Source organism: Plasmodium reichenowi, chromosome 9 (assembly GCF_001601855.1).
Source record: "Plasmodium reichenowi strain SY57 chromosome 9, whole genome shotgun sequence".
Classification (NCBI taxonomy): Eukaryota; Apicomplexa; class Aconoidasida; order Haemosporida; family Plasmodiidae; genus Plasmodium; species Plasmodium reichenowi.
The window spans coordinates 286,094-288,073 of NC_033654.1; the positions used below are offsets into that span (position 1 = coordinate 286,094).

The following is a 1,980-nucleotide window of genomic DNA, read 5'->3' on the forward strand; positions in this document are numbered from 1 at the left end:
ATATATTTGTTTATTTATTTATTTATTTATTTATTTATTTATTTTTTTTTTTTTCCATTTGGTAGATATAAAAACATAAAATGTTACATGTTATGAAAAAAAAAGAATTATGAAGTGTCTCTTGGTTAAGTTGTTCATGTTTATTTTTATACGAAGCTATACATATGGTATAAAATATAAAATCAATAAAGCAGCATGTATGAATAAGGTAGGGGGAATAGATATATACTCAAACATAAAATATAATATGAAAAAAAAAGAGAAAAAGAATATAAATAAGAAAATGAACATATATAATAATATGATAAGAAAAACAAATAGTTTACACAAAAATTTTATTCCTCAACAATTGGTTTTATTTCCACGTAACAAATTGTTAAATGAAATAAAATATTTCTATATAAGTCTTACTTATCATATCTTAAAAACAGAAAAAAAAACAAAAATTCACAAAAGCGATTTTATTTTACATGTTCGTGGTTGTACAAATATTAAACCAAAAACGAATAAATCTATTGCTAAAAGATTTAAATTAACGAAAAATGGTAAACTCATAAGAAAGAAGCCAGGACGAAATCATTTCTTGAGAAAAAAAACTTCCTCAAATAAAGCTTCACTCAGGAAAACTACAACTATAGATTCTGGACGAATTCAGAAAAAATATAAAAGTGTTATTTTTAAATGAAAATAAATCTGAATGTGGTATAATATATATATATATATATATATATATATATATATGTATTTTTTTTTTTTTTTTTTTTTTTGTGATTATATTTTTTCATACTTTATATATTTTTATAACATTGTGAAACATTCTTATAATAATAATGTTAATTATTTTAATTTTTTTTTTCAAAAAAAATGGAAAAAAAAAAAAAATAACATTTGTCACCACAAAAATATTTGTACATAGATATTAATATGTACAAACATATATATATATATATATATACATATATTTGTGTGTGTTTTTATGTATGTATATATTGATTCCCCTTTTTGTTGTTATAGGGCTGGTTCTTCTGTGTGAGTAGCCTTATAATCCCTAATTAGCTCGTTAAGTTTTGGTCTTACTTTTTTTTTATCGACTTGTGTCATTTTATCAATAAATAATGTACCATTAAGATGATCAAATTCATGTTGAAATATTCTAGAATGTATACCTTTCAAAATTTTTAAATGTTTATATCCATTAATATCATAATATGATATAGATACTATACTAGGTCGTTCAACTTTTCCTTCTATTCCAGGAAATGATAAACATCCTTCTATTAATTTTACTTTAACTAAACTTTGTTCTACTATGGACGGATTAATAAATATTCGTTCATTTTCTTCTTTTCTTTTTTCATATAATGCATTCCATACAATAATTCGTTTGCTTATATTTACTTGTGGTGCAGACAAACCAATACCTTTGCTCTCGTACATAATATCAAACATTTTTCTCACAACTCTCTAAAGAATAATATAAAATGAAATAAATAAAAACATGCATACATACATACATACATACATATGTAAATATATATATATATTGTAATATGTGTATTATATATATATATATTAATTTATTTATATATATATGTACATTTTCATTACCTTCAAATTATCATCAAAATTTGTGACTTCTTCACTTCGTCGCCTTAATATAGGGTCCGGGTACTTGACGACTTTTATCTCATCCTTTTCATTTTTTAATAAATATAAAGAGCTTTTTCTCTTTTGTTTTATATTACTACTATAATTTTTTATCTGATCATTTTTTATATATGGTTCAAGTGATCTAGCTTTGTGTATATATCCATAAATACTTGTAATGTTACAACATATTATTAAATTAAAAAGGAAAAGCGAATAATACATCAACATATTATATATATATAAAATATATATATTTTATATTATATAAAATAGTTTATTATATCATCTTCTCTATCATTTTTTTTTTTTTTTTTTTTTTTTTTTTTTTTT

General features: G+C 21.0%; 2 protein-coding genes across 2 annotated transcripts; one reads left to right on the forward strand and one right to left on the reverse strand.

The window, feature by feature from the left end:
* Positions 1-109: 109 nt before the first annotated feature.
* PRSY57_0905900 (apicoplast ribosomal protein L35 precursor, putative) lies at positions 110-685 on the forward strand (the record flags this gene model as incomplete). The annotated part of the gene is made up of 1 exon (XM_012907299.2): positions 110-685. One exon carries the CDS (start codon positions 110-112, stop codon positions 683-685), a length of 576 nt encoding a protein of 191 aa, XP_012762753.2.
* A 323-nt stretch (positions 686-1,008) lies between these two features.
* On the reverse strand, positions 1,009-1,878 carry PRSY57_0906000 (peptide deformylase; the record flags this gene model as incomplete). Its single annotated transcript, XM_020114769.1, has 2 exons — positions 1,009-1,464; positions 1,609-1,878. 2 exons carry the CDS (start codon positions 1,876-1,878, stop codon positions 1,009-1,011), a joined length of 726 nt encoding a protein of 241 aa, XP_019970469.1.
* Between the last annotated feature and the right edge of the window lie 102 nt (positions 1,879-1,980).